This window comes from Branchiostoma belcheri, unplaced genomic scaffold (assembly GCF_001625305.1).
Source record: "Branchiostoma belcheri isolate BF01 breed outbred unplaced genomic scaffold, Haploidv18h27 scaffold8, whole genome shotgun sequence".
Lineage (NCBI taxonomy): Eukaryota > Metazoa > Chordata > Leptocardii > Amphioxiformes > Branchiostomatidae > Branchiostoma > Branchiostoma belcheri.
Genome location: NW_017804464.1, coordinates 1,528,835 through 1,546,739, shown reverse-complemented (window position 1 = coordinate 1,546,739; position 17,905 = coordinate 1,528,835). Strand labels below are relative to the sequence as shown.

At 38.6% G+C, this 17,905-nt stretch overlaps 1 protein-coding gene across 1 annotated transcript in view; it reads left to right on the top strand.

Moving 5' to 3' along the window:
* The window catches only part of LOC109486253, a 35,761-nt gene that overhangs the window by 8,980 nt on the left and 8,876 nt on the right, over positions 1–17,905 (top strand). The window contains 18 exon segments of the mRNA XM_019789998.1: positions 1,466–1,535; positions 1,936–1,980; positions 3,408–3,476; positions 3,883–3,976; positions 6,155–6,255; positions 6,742–6,821; positions 8,704–8,770; positions 9,198–9,263; positions 9,511–9,563; positions 10,255–10,320; positions 11,330–11,420; positions 12,974–13,057; positions 14,213–14,227; positions 14,905–14,989; positions 15,673–15,722; positions 16,061–16,432; positions 16,435–16,782; positions 17,114–17,161. Coding sequence (XP_019645557.1) covers positions 1,466–1,535; positions 1,936–1,980; positions 3,408–3,476; positions 3,883–3,976; positions 6,155–6,255; positions 6,742–6,821; positions 8,704–8,770; positions 9,198–9,263; positions 9,511–9,563; positions 10,255–10,320; positions 11,330–11,420; positions 12,974–13,057; positions 14,213–14,227; positions 14,905–14,989; positions 15,673–15,722; positions 16,061–16,432; positions 16,435–16,782; positions 17,114–17,161 — 1,804 coding nt within the window.

The following is a 17,905-nucleotide window of genomic DNA, read 5'->3' as shown; positions in this document are numbered from 1 at the left end:
ACCTGCACTAAGGTATTTGGAGCACTGTTATAATGTCTAGCTCATTCTACAGGCTACCAAATAATTGGTGGAATGCGTCATTGCATCAAACCCCACTCCTGATCAAAGAGGCATTTAATAACTGAAGTCCTGCGTCAGTCCTTTGAACAGCTCAGTTCCACAGCAATTATGCATCTGTTAGATCTATTAGACTTGTACCTCAATGCCTTTCCAAATGTAAGTGCTTCGTAAGTTAGAATTAACATAGTAAGATGATAGAGTAAGAGATTATGGTAGAGTATTAATTGATGCAGTGTTATGATGCTTGTCTTTGAAGAATGATAATCATTGTCAGACTGCTTTAATGTGTCCACTTCTTTATGTGTACAAGCATTAATACAGACCATAGCCATCATTAGCAATAGCTATGTTATATTCATAGCTGCAGCCATATGAACAATGATGGTATTACCATGATTTGTTTTCAGATTTTGATAGGGAAAGCATACTGTCTGTATCAGGCCATATACTCCTATACTATCCATGGATTCAATAATTAAGTGGGGTACAAATTGTTACAGACTTCATCTGGTATGTGTTGGAACCCAAGTACATGTAATTCAATCCATTTTCCCTTAGCTATACATGCTTCATGTATTATTTATCCTTTGGTACAAGTATGCTCGATAATTGAAATTTTAACTCGCAACATGTACACCATATATTGCAGGCATCAGTGATACACCACATACAGTAAATAGATTCTGCATGTCTTCCTAGATCTTATGCCTATTCAGTCTAGTTAAACTTGACTATTAGCACACAGAAGCAGTTGTTTGCTTGTGGAGTTAGGCAGCAAGGAGAAGGTGAAACACTTAAAATGCCATTAACTTCAAAGCATTACTGATCCCAATGCTACATGTATACAGACTTGGAGCTGTGATGCTTCTACTAGTAAGGAAATTATAATTTGTGTAAAATCAGTAGCGTGTATTGATTACCTTTGTTAGAAGGTTTTGTGTTGGGTACCCCATATATAAGGGTTGGCGATTCTTTCGATGTTGTGATTGTGTGAATTTGGGCCTAAGCAATTTGCAACAATACGTTGCATAAAACACTTCAAAAGAAAAGAAAAACAAACACACAAAAACAAATGGCGAAGGTATGGTGACATCTTCAACGTTTGTTTATGTTTACCAAAGGAAAATATTGTTTTTGCTCTGTTTCCTCTTTTTCTTCTCCAAACCATTAAAGTCAATGACCTGAACCAGACGTCTGTCGCCATGGTAACTAGTGTTGGGTTACATCATGTTACAACTTAATAGCAGGAGGGATTTAGACTCCTGTCTGACCATATATATGAATGTGTTTGAGTAAGAATTAATAGAGCAGACCATATGCGAAGGTAAACATTATGCATTAAAACTTTTGCTCTGCAAATGTTGCCTTTCCTGTTAAGATTGTAAAATATTCTGTTGTATTTCAGGGCATCTTCCCTTCACCACTCAGATAGAAATGAGCTGTCATCATCAGATGTGGAGATGGATATGTCAGAGGTCAGCAAAAATGCCAGCTAGTTCACACTGTGGGAAAATAACCAAAGAGAAATACATGTATACCTGCAGATGCATGCTATTATTGTTGATTCTGTAGTATTGCAGCTAAAGATTCATGACAAACAAGTAACTATGACTATGAGATGCCTAGAAATAATTTGTGAACAAAAATATTCAGATCTAAGGAGGGAATTTGAAGCTGTGCTAAAGTGTATTATATAACAGTTATAACACACAAAAGGTCCAGATTGCATTGTTTATTGTCATCAGATATAATTCTTTGAAGATGGTTGGAATTTAGAAGCTGTATGTTCTTGTCCAAGTTTTTATTCATGAAGTATAGATCCTGACACACATGCTCTAGGTGACTTTTACTGCTTTGTTCATTATGTATGGGTAGGACGAAGATGAAGAGATAGAAGAAGAGCAGGAGGAGAGTCACGAGGTAGGCTGTCTTATCTTATCTTATCTCACCTCCTACTTATCATTGCTGTTATCTTATAAGTGTGTGACATCTTTCTTTCTTTTAGACTTGGAAATAATAATTCATAACAGCAGAAAATTATGTACATGTCAGTATTGCATTGTTGCAATCTTATATACCATATGACACTAATAACACAAAAATATAACCAAAATTCAGTGAACAAAAACATTTTGAGAAAACGTATACTCTTCTGGGGAATCGTTGAATGTTGTAAAACATCCTTCCAGTTCTTGTTTTCTGCCACCAGTTAATCCAATTAAATGTTACACTGTTACATTTCAATGTCATTGGTGTCACATATGAAAAAGAATGTGTATTTTGAGATGAAGTATCCTATTCAGGGCAAAGGTTTGAATTCTTGTATGGCCTTCATCCAACTGGCAATTGACATTCTAACCTTATACTGCGTTCAACTATTCAATAAAAAAGAACCAGTGAATTTACCTCGTACATTGAACCTGTATACGCACTGTACAGCAATGCAAGAATAGAGTTCTGTGTGCTACAACTGAATGGAGCTTTCAGTACAGAGGAGAAAGAAAAACTGATGTCATTATTTCAGTTCTTTACAAGGTGTCATGAACTGAAAGCACCTAATGTGCTATCTGCGCCAGTGCTGACGTTACCAACTCTATTCTGAACTGTTTCTGATCCAACCTGTTAGCTGGTGACTACTTCTTCAGGCAATGGAAACCTGTAGAAACCTTCCATGCACATATTTGGGATGCAGTGGAAGAGCCTTTCATCTGAGTCTAAGCTTGTAATGGTGGACTAATGGTGGACTCCCTCCTTCCACTGCCTGCCATAATAAATGAGATTGCCAAGTGTCTGATCCCAATTGACTTGAGCTGATAACTTTTCACCAGCAACCAATTCCATCACACCAACACCCCTGTGACACCACACCAATAAAAGCATTGTTGCCAAACAGACTACTTCCATGTGTTCAGCCTCTCTCCTGGCTGTTAAAATGAGCTTCATCCCTCCTGTTGAATACCCAGAGGTGTTCCCTTTAAAAGCCTGTGACCTTGCTGGTGTTCTGTGCTATTTGCTAAGTGGCTTATCTGGGGTTTAGAAATTGTGACCAAGTCAGACAATCTTCTTCAATTCTGACTGTACCAGAGGGAAAATTCAGATAAAGCTGTCGCCAAAAATGTCTTGACAACAACTAAACAAAACAAAACAAAATATAGGGATCCATAAATGTTATAAACAATAGTCTTTGACATGATATTTTGTATCAGTTCAGTGTAAGTACATCCTCAAATAGTTAGTTATTTAGCTTTCCACCGGTCCATTTTTATACAGAATATGTCTTAATTCAAACTAGTTCATTTTGTTTAAGAAAATTGGGACTTGAGTCTTGATTGTGTTTGCCTGTTTAGGAGACCATGCTGTCAGATGACGATTCTACATTTACAACAGAGTGGGAACTGGCTATTGCCAGGAAAAAGGTAAAACTCATTATAATACAAACTCTATTATCGGATGTTACTCAGTTGTCAGGGTAGATAACTTAATTCTGTGGAAGATTAATATTGCCAAGTTAATATAATCATCACCATCACTTATCCTTTATTCTAACAGGCCACAAAATTCACCAGTACATTTTATCTCTCTTTGGATGTGTAAGGATCTGTTTAATGGATTCATTAGATTTAGCACTCACTCTGTGTACATGTACTCAGCATTTTGTGATTTAAAAGCTGTTATTAATTAGTGACAAACTTTTCAGACCCTGTTCTATCTTTTGAGAAATCTAGATACAGTTTATACACGTAAAAAGATACTAGTAGCATCTTGATACAATATAACTTCTTATTGTCTAAGTGGTTACTTTCTGAACCTAAACTGCTACAGAAACGTTGGACTCAGAGGGAAGCTGAGATCAGAGAACAGCTGAAGAGAGCCAAGGCCACAGGTCCAACCACTACAGAACTGGGTGCAATACAAGGTGAGAACTGCCACTGATAAAGCCCTAAAGAAGGCCTGGTATCGGTAAAGGAGGACTTTGCTGTATCCATTTCTTAGCACATTTTCTGCATCATTTCATACTTCAAGCATTTGAAATAGCCAAAAAACAAGCTACATTTTTTGGTACTGCCCATAAATATCTGGAACCAGCCTACAATAGAAAAAAGCTACCATATTCTGTCAGCGACATGGAAGTTTTGCCTTGCAGATATCAGTATCCTGTGGCATAGAATTGAATCAACATACTACATTAAAAGGATGGCCAGAAAATTGGCTTTGAAAATCTCATTTAGCTGCCCTGAAATTGCATTGGATGTCTTTAAAATGCTGCAAATCTATTTTTTTCCACCTGTCACAAAATGAAGCCCCTCAAATTTGAATTTACAGTCGCAGTAATCAAATCAGTCCCTGCCACGTGCCTATTAAAAAAGTATGTATCAAATGGTTGTACCCTCAGGCCAATAAGGCCACACCAATTTAATTTCTTGGTTAACGGATTCGCCGCTTCATTTTTTTCTGATTTGCAATTAAAAATAAAAATCCAGAATCAACTGCAACATGCTCATATTTTGCCCTGATCAGTTGAAAACAGTCCTTTTCATCCTAATTGTTACAGTTATTCCATCTTTCAATGCAATGGTATCATTAAAAGTCCAAAATTCATTGTTTAAATTTTGAAACAGCCTGGTGTGTTGACTTTATGGCTCCTATCGTACCATTTTGGGCCATAATAGGATGCCTAGGCCTGTTTTTATTTTTTTCGCCCGCCCGCTCCATTATTTTTCTAGAAAAATCCGTTAACCAAGAAATTAAATTGGTGTGGCCTAACAATGAGATATAAGTTTATAACATCAGCATTTATTTATAGCAGTACAATTTGCTACAAAGCCATGTAAGTCGCAAATTTTGTTTTTTGATTTAGCACTATATACTATCTTCTTTTAGGTCTATAAAAAGCTCTATCTTAGGCAAAATCCTTTTGGAGGTGCTATTTTTAATAATGTTTAAGTACATCACAAGCGCTTTTACAAGTTCAAAAGAAATCAAGGTTTTCATTTTCATCATCTATCAGCCTGTATTGAAATGCCTTGTAATTTGCTTCAGTTTGCTGCAGGCATTCATTCTTGATCTTTTGCGACATTTCCAGACCCCTGCAGGGATGCTTTTCATCCAAGCGGATGTGTTAAAAATAGGCTATCATAATGTAGGACAAAAGATATCATCTTACATCCCCACTGAAGTCGGGTAGTTGTCATTTTGTATATTACAGTATTTATGCCAATATTTGAGGCCCAAAATGATGACTTTCTAACAGCTATCATCATTGAACAAAACATGGATTTTCAACAAACTCAATAGTTGTTGTCAAATGTAAAAGATACATGTAAACTGAAAAGTCATTTTGCAGCACAAAAAAATCAGTGGTTACTATATTTAATAGTTACTGATCAAACCTATACAATGACAGTGAATTTTGAATGTGGTTGTTGAACCTTGGCTTCGTTTTATGTAAAGTGCTTCTCCCTAGTGATAGCGTGAGCTTAAGACTTCACAAGTATCTATTCTTAGACTACCGTAATTGGGGCTGTCCTTGGTGCTGAAGTACTGGTGCTCATTAACTGTTGTACAGAAGCTGAAAGCTGTGACCTCCAAACTTCCCATAGGTTATGTTTGGTTCACAAATTGCTAGTGATAGCCGTGGACTGATGTTGTCCAAGTACAGAAAAATAACGAAGAATAAAGGTCTATCTTATACAGCCAAAGTCATCAATTCCAATGACCAAATCCATTATTCAATTCTTAGGTTTAAAAAGAAAAGCTTGGCACAGGTGAAACACATTCAAACAACTGTTTCTTATTGTTTGGAAGCCTGTGCGATAACTGTTAGAACCGTGTGAGATATGGCTAGTTATCACACGGGCCAGAACACCTGTATTGAATGTTACAGCCTTTCAGATATACCGGTAACATAAAAAAAGATTACGTAGCAAGAAGATTATTTTTTGAGTTTAACCAAGGGTAGCAGGGATTGTACGGAGCAAATACAACCATATGCTATCAATATCTCTTATATCATGGCATGGGAAGGTCTTTATATTATTTTGTGCAAATCAAAGCTGGTTCCTAAGTTTGATGATATGTTTCCCTTCCCCATCAGCTTCTGGCCAGGACAAGGAGCAAGCTAAGCAGATTTTCACCAGCAATGCAGCATTTGGCATCCTCGCTAATGACCTGGTCAAAATCCTGGAAGCAGAGAAGGTAAATGACATGTTTGCCCTCCCACCCTTATCAGTAGAGTTCCATACGTGTTCAAAGAATGTCTCATAGAACCACATAATCTAAGGATCCAGAGAAAGTTAGACTGGAAATCAAGGAAATTAAGAATTATTTTTGCCCTCTCCCATCCCTTTCAGTCGCATTCTGAAATCATTGAAGGCTAAAATGTGTGCCCTCCCCACAAGCAAGTGTCAAAAGCCTAACTGCATTATGTTATATGGATGCAAGAGTCTTATTAATTATCCTGACAGTTATATTTCTCACCCTATAGCGAGAAATATTACTGTGTGTCTTATCCTTATCATTCTGCTTATCAGTTAAAAAAAATTACAGATTAGAACATGGCTCCTTTTGATGAAGTAGAATCTGTCGTTCTGACAATAGTGGCAAAGGTAAAGTTGTCAACTGTACTACTTATCACAGTGTGTCAATGTGGTAGAATGTAAATTTGCTCTACTTTATATCCAGGAGCTTGGTTTCTCTGCTGAGCCCATAGACGACAACATTTACCAGTGGTGCGTCAAACTGTACAACTTTGCCGAGAACAGGTAGGGCTTACTGTATCTACAAGGCCATGTTGATTTGATTATATGGATGACATTCTCTGGGAACCCCAAAACTGATGTGAGGGTTCGAATAAAAAAAGCTTGGCAAAAAAAAGTTGCCTTCATTATGGAATGTAGGTGGTCATGAAGGTTAAACAAATGTCGTTGACTAAACACACAGTTAATATTTTATTTTTATGGTGAATAATAAGGTTCTTTATTTTCATTCCATTTTCTTATCTTTTGGAATGGATTTTGCTACTCTGCGATATAAGTATCGTTTTCCAATATTTTTTTTTCAATCTACGGCATATATTTGATCATTTCGCAGCTACTTTGTACAATTAACGGTATGGTTGAAAACTTTTTTTTTTAATCAGACAAAAATTCATGTGCGCGTGGATGTCATCCATATAATCAAATCAACACGGCCTAACGTGTTGTGTCTTTGAAAACTCGTCACGTAATGGGAGGACCATCCCAGTTCATATTGCATGAAGTGCGTCATCAAAAGTAATAAAGGAATGTGCATTATCTGTGACAATTTGATTCATTAATCTTGTATGAAATGAAATTTTCTTCGACATTCTCACCAACTTGGTCAATGGTCGTGTTATGCAATCTCACTAACTTGGTCAATGGTCATCTTATGTAAGCTTTGGTAATATGACACTCGTGACAGCTTGCTTTCAATGTTTTTTTTAGTGCTCATTTGAAATGCTCATCTTAATTGTGATTCTGCTCGAAGGCATAACTGCTGGTGAATCAGTAGGAATATTGAATACCAAAGGCGTATGCCTTGACAATTTAATCAGACCATATCTCAGTATTTGTTCCCTTGACAGATACCGCCAGAGACAAGCAGGGAATTGATAATTAGGAGAAAATTTCACCAAGATGAGTGTTAATGGAAAAATGATGATGTGTAAAATTGACATTTGAAAGCTGTTTTAAGCACAAAAAATATCTTTTTCAGCTTCCCCATATTATCTGTGCTGCTCTGTCTGTGACCTTTGCTAAGCCTGACATTCAAGTGAATCAGGCTGGAAAATAATTTGTGAAAAATCAGCCTTTCATTGACATGATTATCTTTCATCACAGAAAGGGATGTGAATTAGCAGCTTATTCTTAACATGATGTATTTTGTCATGCGTCACACAACAAAAGAAGCGGCTATGTTAAATGATCAGTTTTTTGCACTGGGTAACGCAGAGCAATTTCATTCCATTAATCACTTAGGCAACCCCTGGAGTCTCTCCAGAAATGCTGCTAAGTCTGGTGCCCTTGAATGTCAAGGTTTCTGTTATTGTGTGCAGTTGAAGGTCCAGTCATGATACATGTACTAAGTTTTTTTTTATTTGCAAAGATATCATGTTATATTGTAGGAAGATATATGCCTTTTTGGATGCAATTAGTTTGATTCTTGAACTGTTGTTCAAATTTTCGGGTCATTAATTATCCTGATGAAGGCGACAGTGGTCGCTGAAAAAATTTGATCCCTGTGTAATTGTGTGTAATAAAGTTCAACGTTTTACTATGATTACTACCAACACAGATGAACTTCCATGATAACTGTTGTCCTTGTTTCTTCTCAAATCTATGACCTACAATATAATCATTGCAGGGAACCCTACACATGTACATCATGCATTCCAAAGTATATAATGTTATATATACTGAAGGAAGTAGAAAATGTGCCAAAAAATCTTCCTCTTCTATCAGGCTGCTACTTGAGTATTAAAAAAGATGCATAAATTTTCATTCCCTAACATGTGATCCAGCCATCAAACGTGTCTGACATGTATAATGATGATACAACCTAGATGTGCTCATGATACATGTATACATGTGTGAGGCTGATGCTTTATCATTCTGCTGTTTCCAGTACAATATCACGAGACCTCGCTGTGATTCAGGACAGGTTTGGCTACAGCTACATTCAGCTTCAGTTGGTAAGTCCTTTGAAATTATAACTGTACACTTAGTAACTGGCACTGGACTGTTTTTTTCTGTCTTTATTTCTATGCCTATGAGAACCACACATGAGTTTAAGCATTTTAAACATTTTTTTGTAATAACCGTCAAGAATTCTTCATGGATTCAGCAAGTTTTCCAGTGATGTTGACAGCATGATAGGCTTCTTGCTATGTAAAATGGCGCCGGCAGGGTCACTTTGCATCAATTTGGTAGTCTATTGTAAAATGGGTGGAAATTTGGTGCATTTTTCTTGCTCTCTGTCTTGTCTTGTCGTCATGCTTTTTGTATAAAAAGACCACTTGTCAAAGAAGACCACTTTTCCTTGGTCCCCTGGGTGGTCGCCTCGGACAAGTTTGACTGTACTTCTAATCTTCTAATTTTTAAACTGAAATATGTGCACAGGACTTTGCCATCGACCTGTATCCATTCTACCCACCACTCGTGAAAGTCATCAGACCAAGACTACAGGTCAGTAACAACCACCAATATTCACATTATACATCTGATAACAAGCTATAAAATATTGTTGTATATTCGCCCCAAAGCATAATTAAATATATGTAACCTACATCCATGTATTTCTAGAGTTTTTATAAAGCTTTGTGAGCTACCTGACCTACATATTCCAGCATTTATACAAATGTCAAAAGCGTCATTATGTTTAAGGCCATGTTAAGTAAACTGAGTTATGTAAAACATGCCCCCCTCCCTCCAGGATGCCATGATGCAGAGAGTCACCAATATGGAAATGTTGAAACTCTCTTACTGGTGAGTCACTCAACACAAGTTTGACCTAAATGCATCATTTTTATATGCTTTAAGCATTGTCATCATTCATGGAAAACCTATTTTCAAGCCGTTATCTCTTCTTTGTAAATCTTGAAGTTGTTTCAAAATTCATGTCATATTGTGAAAGAAAACTTGATCACCTCTGTAGAGCTGTGTAACTACAGAAGATACTGAAGCGTAGATGATATATTAGATAAAATCAGTTATATAACTAAAAGGATTTACCCGACAAAACACTGCCTTCTACTACCTTCCTCTCTGGGAGATACATGTAATAGTTATCAGTAAGCAAATCCCTTTGGCTGTTCAACAAAGAACTGTAACTGTTCTCATATCCAATTGATGTACCCATTTTTAGCTGCTATTTCATCTTTAAGCTGCTATTTCTTTCTAAATCATGAAGCAGTTTCAAAATTCATATCATATTGTGAAGCAAAACTTGATCACCTCTAAAGAACTGTGTAACTACAAAAAATACTAACACATAGATGATGTATATACTAGATAAAATCAGTTACATAGCTAAAAGGATTTGCCTGACAACACTCTTGAGGCAGTAATGGCTGTTAGCAAGCAACTTCTTTCATCCTTTTGGCTGCTCAATAAAGAACTGTAACTTTTATCATATTTATTTGATGTACCCACCAGTAAAAAATATTTTGTTCTGCAGGGATCCTGCCAAAGACATGAAGACTGTACTGTTGGAAATGAAGGACATGTTGCAGAGATGGGCCAGGTATCTGTCTCTGTTCTTTGTTGTGTTGTACATGTATAACTGATTTAACCAAGTAGACTACAGAATCTGTCTAAAGGCAGTCTCCAGAGCAGAAACAATTGATCTGGTTCTGTAGATACTATTTCTATTAATCCCAAAAAGTAATTATGTTGACAATTATATTGAGTTTGGACAAGGTAGAAGTTACATTATGCGGCATCAATATTCTGGTAACCAACTCCAAGTCAGTACCCTCCAGATCAGTTACAGCCAGGTGAACAAACTTCAAAGCAGGAACTGCCTTGGGTTTATCTTGAAAATTATTTTTGCAATGTGTTTCTGGATTGTTTATCAATTCATAACCTTAGCAACTTTCCATTTAGTTTGATCAAAAAGTGACGTTGATCTCTGGCATGGCAGCTATCTCATTGAAAGACGTACTTAAGATTCAATAATGGAGCCCTCAAAAAAAGGGAATCTAGGGGTAATCTTGAAAATAAAATTTGGTTGATTTTGGTCTAGAAAATAACACTTGCCTCTGATCTTATGTCTGCCATTAAGCCTCCATGACACATGTTAGGAGGGATGATATGAAACTGTACTTTGCTCAGCTCACAATCACTGTTACAGTAACTTGTCTAACCTTTGGCACCCTGAAGTTCAAGCCACTTGCCTAACACTTTTCTCTAGCTTATGGGGTTAGCACAGAGTGCAGAGTCTGTAAAAGGGACCATTTCAGGGAACTTAATGCATCAGTTGCCAATCATTTTAATGTCAGTTGAAGGCCGAATGTTAGGACTCTGACCTTATGCAACTGTGAGCAGGTCTTCAATCTGTAGTTACAAGTAAGAATTGACGTTACTCTCTACCCTCTGACTGTTGAAGAGCCAAATGTTTAGGTCCCTACAGAATAAATAGCTCATGTACTGCTGCTTTATCTGTAAGTAAAAGGATGATAATGGGTTATGCAATAAGGTTGAATGCCCAGTTTAGGCCTGTTAATGATAGCCTGCCTCCTTAATGCCTGTAGGATTGATGTGGATAGCCCCAGGAATGACTCGGTGAGGTACCCCAACGGCTCGTATGTCGACATTGAGCACCACCTACTCAGACTGGCTCTGGTAAGTACCCATCTATACACACCAAATAAGGAAACTGGGTTAATGCCCTCTTCTAGGAAACAAGCTGTACTGTTAGCTTTAATCCAGTTCATTTCATTCTTTGCTTAGCTCACTACAATACTTCTGAATTAGATAGAACATGTACAATCAATTTTTACTGATGCTCTTGTGATTTCTTTGACAAGACGCTGGGTGCTTTCAAACAAGCTGTCAATATCATTAGACTGAAACAGGAAGAAGACTAAAAGTACATGCACCCTGTACTGAGTACTTCACACATTACTTGAAGGCTCGTGCAATTATCGTAAGGAGCAATTATCCTAAGTGTTCGTTGCTAGACTGGCGCTTAATTAACCCAAATTTACTACAGATAAAAGTGTAAAAGTCCTCATAGATCCTAAAAGCCAGTAACACTTAAGGCCCAGTCTCACATTCAAAACCTACCAACCACCAACCAACCAACCAAGGTTGGCTGGCGTTCGCAAGCAGTCTGATCAGATTTAGGCCACGCCTATCTTTTACACAATAGAATTAAATTTGAGTGAAATTTCACTCCCAAACACTGCTGATCTACTCTAAAACACCAACCAACCAGAAACTATGGCCAAACCTCCCATCCACACCTGTTTTAAAAATTTTGAAACATTCAGTAGCCAACCTCCACCAAACACCAGCCAACCATCTGTGAGGAAATGTTCTCACACCTGTGAGGAAATGTTCTCATTCCTGTGAGGAAATGTTCTCACACCTGTGAGGAAATGTTCCCCTTTGAGGAAATGTTCTCGCATCTGTGAGGAATTGTTCTCACTCCTTTGAGGAAATGTTCTCACACCTGTGAGGAAATGTTCTCACACCTGTGAGGAAATGTTCTCGCATCTGTGAGGAAATGTTCTCACTCCTGTGAGGAAATGTTTTCATTCCTGTGAGGAAATGTTCTCATTCCTGTGAGGAAATGTTTTCACTCCTGTGAGGAAATGTTCTCGCATCTGTGAGGAAATGTTCTCCTGTGAGGAAATGTTCTCGCATCTGTGAGGAAATGTTCTCACTCCTGTGAGGAAATGTTCTCATTCCTGTGAGGAAATGTTCTCCTGTGAGGAAATGTTTTCGCATCTGTGAGGAAATGTTCTCACTCCTGTGAGGAAATGTTTTCGCATCTGTGAGGAAATGTTCTCACTCCTGTGAGGAAATGTTTTCGCATCTGTGAGGAAATGTTCTTACACCTGTGAGGAAAAGTTCTCATTCTTGTAAGGAAATGTTCTCATTTCTGTGAGGAAATGTTCTCATTCTTGTGAGGAAATGTTCTCAACCCTGTGAGGAAATGTTCTCGCATCTGTGAGGAAATGTTGTCCTGTGAGGAAATGTTCTCGCATCTGTGAGGAAATGTCCTGTGAGGAAATGTTCTCGCATCTGTGAGGAAATGTTCTCACACCTGTGAGGAAATGTTCTCACTCCTGTGAGGAAATGTTCTCATTCCTGTGAGGAAATGTTCTCATTCCTGTGAACAAGTTTTCTCATACCTGAGAATCAGTTTGACACCTGCCTGTGTCCCACAGGTGAGTGAAGTCAACCCACGTGCTAACACCAGGTATGCCATAGAGATCACCAAGCCAGCATCTAAAGCCATCAGGCAGTCATCAGTAAGTACATGGCACTCTGCCCTTGGTCTGGTCAACATATACTTGTATTTCATGATCATGTGTGTGTTGAGACAACTGTCATCGTTACAGACTGTATAACTGTAGTGTTAATGCCAATGTCTGTAATGTGACCTGGTTTGAATTTTTTGTGGTAATATATGTTCATGTACATGGTCTGCTACAGTAACTGTTGATGCCAATAACAAAAGTCTTGATGAATTGTTTTGATGAATGACGCAGAGATCTTGTCACTGAATTGTTGGGTTACTGAACATGGCTGCATCATAGTTGTAGAATTTAAGCTTTGTTCCAACTCAGTAGAAATACTGAGCTTATATTTTACAAGTATGGATTCTACCAACACAGATGAGCTTTCATTCTAGTGGCTGCATCATAACTTGGTTATTACAAGAAAGAATGGCCCTTTGACATTGAACATTTTTTCCTGTTTTTTCCTCCCTGCTTAACTGAAGAAACTGAAGTCACTACTGGTATGACAAACTAGTTCATAATGATTATCTTGTGGTGTCTTCTTCCCCTTAATTTCAATCTTTAGTTAGCATGATTATTTCTAGTTTTGAAAAAGTGATATTGGTACATATGTTTGCCTCCAATATTCTGCATTACAACTACATGTAGAATTAGAAAACTCTTAGAAGATGGAGGTAAGCATAAAAAAGTGGCATACATTGTACATTGCCAAGTTAAAAGTTCTACACATGTACCTATCTCACATTCATGTGATACATGTACCTATCCCACATTCATGTGATACAAATCTTTTACAAAATCACAGTAGTTTAATGTATTAGTCCACAAAAAATGATAAAAATCCACAACTTATGGAGCCATTCTATTTACAAAGTAAGGAACCAGCCAACCTGAAAATCAACCAACAAACTACTAGTAACAAAAAACACTGGTAGAAACCCAACCTTATTATCAGAGTGATATCTCCCACTCTGGTATAAAACAAATTTTGTAGTTTTAGTAGACCCCAGGCTTTCCAAAGACAAACATAAATTTAGTACAAAAATGATAGCATTGACTAATCTCTTTAATATAGCATGAATTTCTAACATATTGTCGAGAAAAACATGATAAAGGAGTATTTTATTTAATCCTTATTACTTATCCTTCCTTTCATGCTTCCAGGGCTTTGGAGTCCCGGTAGGTATATTATAAGTTGTTGGTGTGCCGTGAAGTTATTGTTGTTATGTTGAGGTCATGCAAAGATCTTTGACAAAAATGTGGCATTTTGCATTACTGTTTGAGCATGATCATTGATGCTGTCCAGTTTATTTTGTAAGACGTACATTGCTATGTCTTGGAAAAGTATAAGTACAGAAATAGTTTTACTTGTTTGCTGTTCTGATATTGACTCCACTAGCCAGTTTAAAACTATCGTATACCGCTGATAATTATTTTATGTCGTATCTGAGCTGCAGTAACATTCAATACAAGTGTTCTGTCACATGTGATAACTAGGGGTATCACACAGGGTTCTAACGGTTATCACATGGGCTTCCACAAGTTCCATACTAGAATATTTTGAACATGTTTTGCATGCCCTGAACGTGCCGCTTTTGAAAATCCAAACACCGGATTCGGACATTGGAATTGATGTTGTTACAATTTTCATTTAGCAACACCAAATTTTGGCACATTTCGCACTGAAATGTATGTTTTCTCAGGTGGGCATGACATAAATAAAATACAACACAGTGTATTCCACATCACCCTCTTTCCCAGCCCTCCCACAGGTCAGGATAGAACCTCAGGTGATACGGTATACACCGCTTATATTCTATATATATCAACTCTCCTGATCTTTGTGTGTACATCAGGCTACCTCTGGGAAGAAGGAGAAGCAGTACTGGAAACCAGGGACCGGGTACGGCCATGGCAACGTGTCCAGACCTGGGCAGATGGGTTAGCAATCCAATTGTCTTCTCTCAATAAAAATAACATAGCATGGGAAGGTGCTGAAGCAAGAACCAGTGTTCAAGATACTCTTTTTTTCTCTCACGTTGCCCTTTAGGCAACCTAAGCTGAAAGCTACATGTAGGTTGTCCATCAATATCTCAGATTGCTGTCAATACTGACTTAGAACTTATAGAAGGCAAGCCATAAGCCAGACAATCTGTAAAGGTAGTGCTCACAAGCTTGCTGATCATGAGGCAGGACACAGTTTATGTGAGAAGCCATAACTTTGCACTGGGTACCCAGGCATCTCCAATAAGTCTCACACAGAAACCATGACTTACACTGCAAGATCTAGAGTGGGTATTTTGAACCCTGTGAACTCGAGCTTTCAGAAATACACAGGTTATTTGTTATGCATGGTGTTATGATCATAACAGATAAACTTCATAAAGTGGGGAAGTAGTGCTCTTGAAGTTCTCAAGGTATTAAAGGGGTTCACTCACTGCCATCTCATTGAAGATTTTGTATGGCAGTTTTCTTTTTCACAAAAATTAATATGCATACCATACATTTCTCTTCTGAAACAGTTCCTGGCAATGCTATATTTTTGCTTCTAACTCAGTTCCTGATATATGTTTATGTAGCAGGTGTACAGCTCTGTCCTAACAACTGTTTTTTTTCTTCAGCAGGCTGGGATGTCAATGCCTACATCGCAGCCCAGAAAGAGAAAGACAAACAGGTAAGGCTCTTGTCAGGAGCTGTCAGGCACAATGTCAGTCATAAAACGTGTATTATATGTAGACAAATCTCAAGGGTCTAGACTGTGACCTGTTTTTCAGACACCCATTGATTAAGTGCAAGATCATAATGAAGCACAATGACCCTGTACATAGATCCTTTTTTTTCATACAGATGCACAACCATACATTGATACTGTACTAAAATAGGTCCAGTGTTCCAAGGGAAATCTACTGAACAGGGGCATGAAAAGACTCAAGGCAGTTCATTCCCTAGTGTTAGTGACTGTGTGGTAGTTGTGACCATGAATTAATCAGAATTCTTGACTATTTTCTCCAGATTGAAGCAGTGTTGGAAAAGATTCACCAGGAGTTGAGGAAACTTTTTGTGGAGCACTGTCCTTACATCCACTCCACCAAGAGCACCGCTGTCCCAGCCATTCCACTGAGAGAAGGCCCAGGGGTCGTCGACCTCAACAGCACCTGCAGCAGCTCCACAGGGAGCGTGAAGACTGAATGTAACAGCTTTCCCAACGAGTCGGCCATCGCCACCGCATCTTCCTCGTCCGCGTCGAGCGCAAACGCCAGCCCCAAGTCCTGCAAACCGTTCTGCCCTATTTCCATGGTGTGTAAGCCGTCGTGTAGCCAGTCCATCTGTGAACAGTTGTGCACGGTGACGGACCCCTGCTGTTCCAGCTCCCCCGCGGGGGGGACACCGGTAAGAAGAAGTGCACCAGGAGCGACGCCGTAACAAAAAGTTGCAATGCTGCGGGAGAGGCGAGCACGTCCCAGCTGCACAGAAACATTGGCGCTGCCGCCGCGGACTCCTCTACAAGTGCCAGTACCCCATGCACGCCCTCCACTTCGGCAGAGACTTGTAAGGTCAAACAGGACTACATGGCCAGTTCCAGCGGGGTGTCCAGTGGCACGGACGTCTCTCTACAGAACTATGAAGACAGACTGCTGGCCTGGGGAAACCTGCTGGTGGAAAACGGAGCGATTGACCCCATAACGGACATGTTTGTTATCCTGGAGGGATCAGCCCTGGTGCCTTTTATAGAGGTAAACACGTCCATCTTACACACATATCAATTGTCATTGCAGCCATTGCTAGTTTTATTTTATGTGTATCTCGCTTGTTAACATATAGCTGCTACTATCGTTTTAGATGAAAAAGGCAGTGCACCTGCATGCACTGGTACTTGCAGGTTGGCATCTACACTACAATGTCATTTGTAACATATTTCCCAAAGCTTGTATTTATGATGTCACATGCTATTTTACTACTACTAGTAATAAATTACTTACAGTTTACTATTGATCTAACGATACCTATGATCTTTGCAGCTTTGTTTGACATGTGAATCTGTTTGACCCCTTTTCTCTTGCACAGACCCATTTAAAAGCAGACTCTTTCCTGGAGATTGGGAGACATGTGGCGGTATGTTAGACATTCTTTTCACAGCAGTAATTGGAAAACTCTGTAAAACTGAGGTACAACTGTAAGAAAAGAATCTCACAGACAGATCATTAGTTATGAGGATTGCTCAGACCCATGTACACAAGGACAGGGGTAACAGAATATCTATGATGTCATCCAGGGACAGGAGAAACAGTGTATTATCTAAAATGTCATTCAGCACCAAGGACAGGGGCAACTGTGTATCTAGAATGTCATTCAGCACCAAGGACAGGGACAACTGTGTATCTAGAATATCATTCAGCACCAAGGACAGGGGCCACCTTAGTCCTAGAATGTCATTCAGCACCAAGGACAGGGGCAACTGTGTATCTAGAATGTCATTCAGCACCAAGGACAGGGACAACTGTGTATCTAGAATATCATTCAGCACCAAGGACAGGGGCAAGTGTATATCTAGAATGTCATTCAGCACCAGGGATAAGGGGAACTGTAGCCCTAGAATTGCCATTCAGAGAGAGGAGCAACAGTATATTATAAGTATGTTTTTCTCCACCAGGATAGGGAAAAATAGGTCTCTATTGTCAATCAGGTAGTGAAAGGTCTTGAAAAGTCACCATGCATAGCAGGTCTTATGATGAAACAGAAATGAAAACTGCAGAAGCAGCAGTGATCTCTGTTCATGACAGCATCCGTCCTTATCCTGAAGGCCTGCTATGCTTAGGACCAGACCAAGGAAGAATAAAAAAACACCACCAGATTGTT